The sequence below is a fragment of the Apteryx rowi genome, unplaced genomic scaffold (assembly GCF_003343035.1).
Source record: "Apteryx rowi isolate R43461 unplaced genomic scaffold, aptRow1 scaffold_1056, whole genome shotgun sequence".
NCBI lineage: Eukaryota > Metazoa > Chordata > Aves > Apterygiformes > Apterygidae > Apteryx > Apteryx rowi.
The window spans coordinates 79,692-80,774 of record NW_020447260.1 but is presented as its reverse complement, the minus strand read 5'-3'; the positions used below and the strand labels follow the sequence as shown (position 1 = coordinate 80,774).

The following is a 1,083-nucleotide window of genomic DNA, read 5'->3' as shown; positions in this document are numbered from 1 at the left end:
AGACCACGCGACTCGGCCGGCTCCGGGGATGTGTTTATTGCGGGGTGCTCGCCGCAGCGGGTGGGGGGCACCCGTCCCTGCCGGCAGCGGGGCTGGGGGCAGCGCCGGGGGGCTGCTCCAAGGAGAGGGGTGCAGCGCGTCCCGCCGCGGGGGCGAGCGGGGCCCCAGCGCCGCGGGCGGCGCGCTGCCGCCCGGCCCCTCCTGCCGTTCCCACGGGGACACCCATCACTCGGCTTCTTCCGAATCGTACTTGAGGTCCTGGAGAATTTCGCTGATTGCCTCAATGGTTTTAATTAGCCTAGGAGAGCGGATGGAAACTATAAATAAAGCCCATATGGAGCGTATTAGCTGGGCCGCCTCGCGTTCCCCGCGCTGTTTATGAAACGCTCGGCCCGGGGAGGCGGCCAGGCGCGCGGCACCGCACGGCACCGCACGGCACCCCCCGGGCTCCCACCGCCAGCGCTTTGGAAGGCACCATCGGGGCCCCTTTGGCCCGCACCGGGGGGGCAGGGGCGGCCCCTCCGCCTCCCGGGGCTCCCGGCGCCCCTTTTCCCGCAGGGCGCAAAGGCGGAGATGGCAGAGCCGGCTGCTCGGCCCGGCCTCGGTGGCCACCTTGTCCCCCCCCCCGGTTGCCACCTACCTGTGCTTGAGCTCCCGCACCTCCTGCTGATGGGCGTCCTCGCCGGGCTGGTCCTGCGCGCGCTGCCGGGCCAGCTGGAGCTGCGCCGTCTGCAGGGGCGACGGGAAGGAGCTGAGCCGGCCCCGCACGGCCACCCCCATCCCATCCCATCCCATCCCGGTGCCCCCCGTCCCCATCCCCGGCTCTCACCAGCTGCAGCTTCTCCTGCTCGCGCTCCTGGATGCGGGCGAGGTGCTGGGCCAGCTCGGGGCGGCCGTGCTCCTCCTGCAGCCGCCCCTTGATCTGCAGGATCTCCCGGGAGATGCCGCTGAAGGCCACCGTGATCTCGTGCACCAGCTGCCGGTAGCGCGGGAAGTCATAGCGGGGCGCGCTGCGCAGGTACGCCCGGTGGCCCCTGCGCACGGACACGGACACGGCGTCGGGGGGGGGGGCCGAGCGAGCGG

The 1,083-nt window shown here is 72.7% G+C and overlaps 1 protein-coding gene across 1 annotated transcript; it reads right to left on the bottom strand.

Moving 5' to 3' along the window:
* Positions 1–1,078, bottom strand: REX1BD (required for excision 1-B domain containing; the record flags this gene model as incomplete). Its single annotated transcript, XM_026069192.1, has 3 exons — positions 1–298; positions 641–729; positions 830–1,078. Coding segments are annotated over 3 exons (411 nt in total), but the record flags the coding sequence as incomplete, so codon positions are not given.
* Positions 1,079–1,083: the final 5 nt, after the last annotated feature.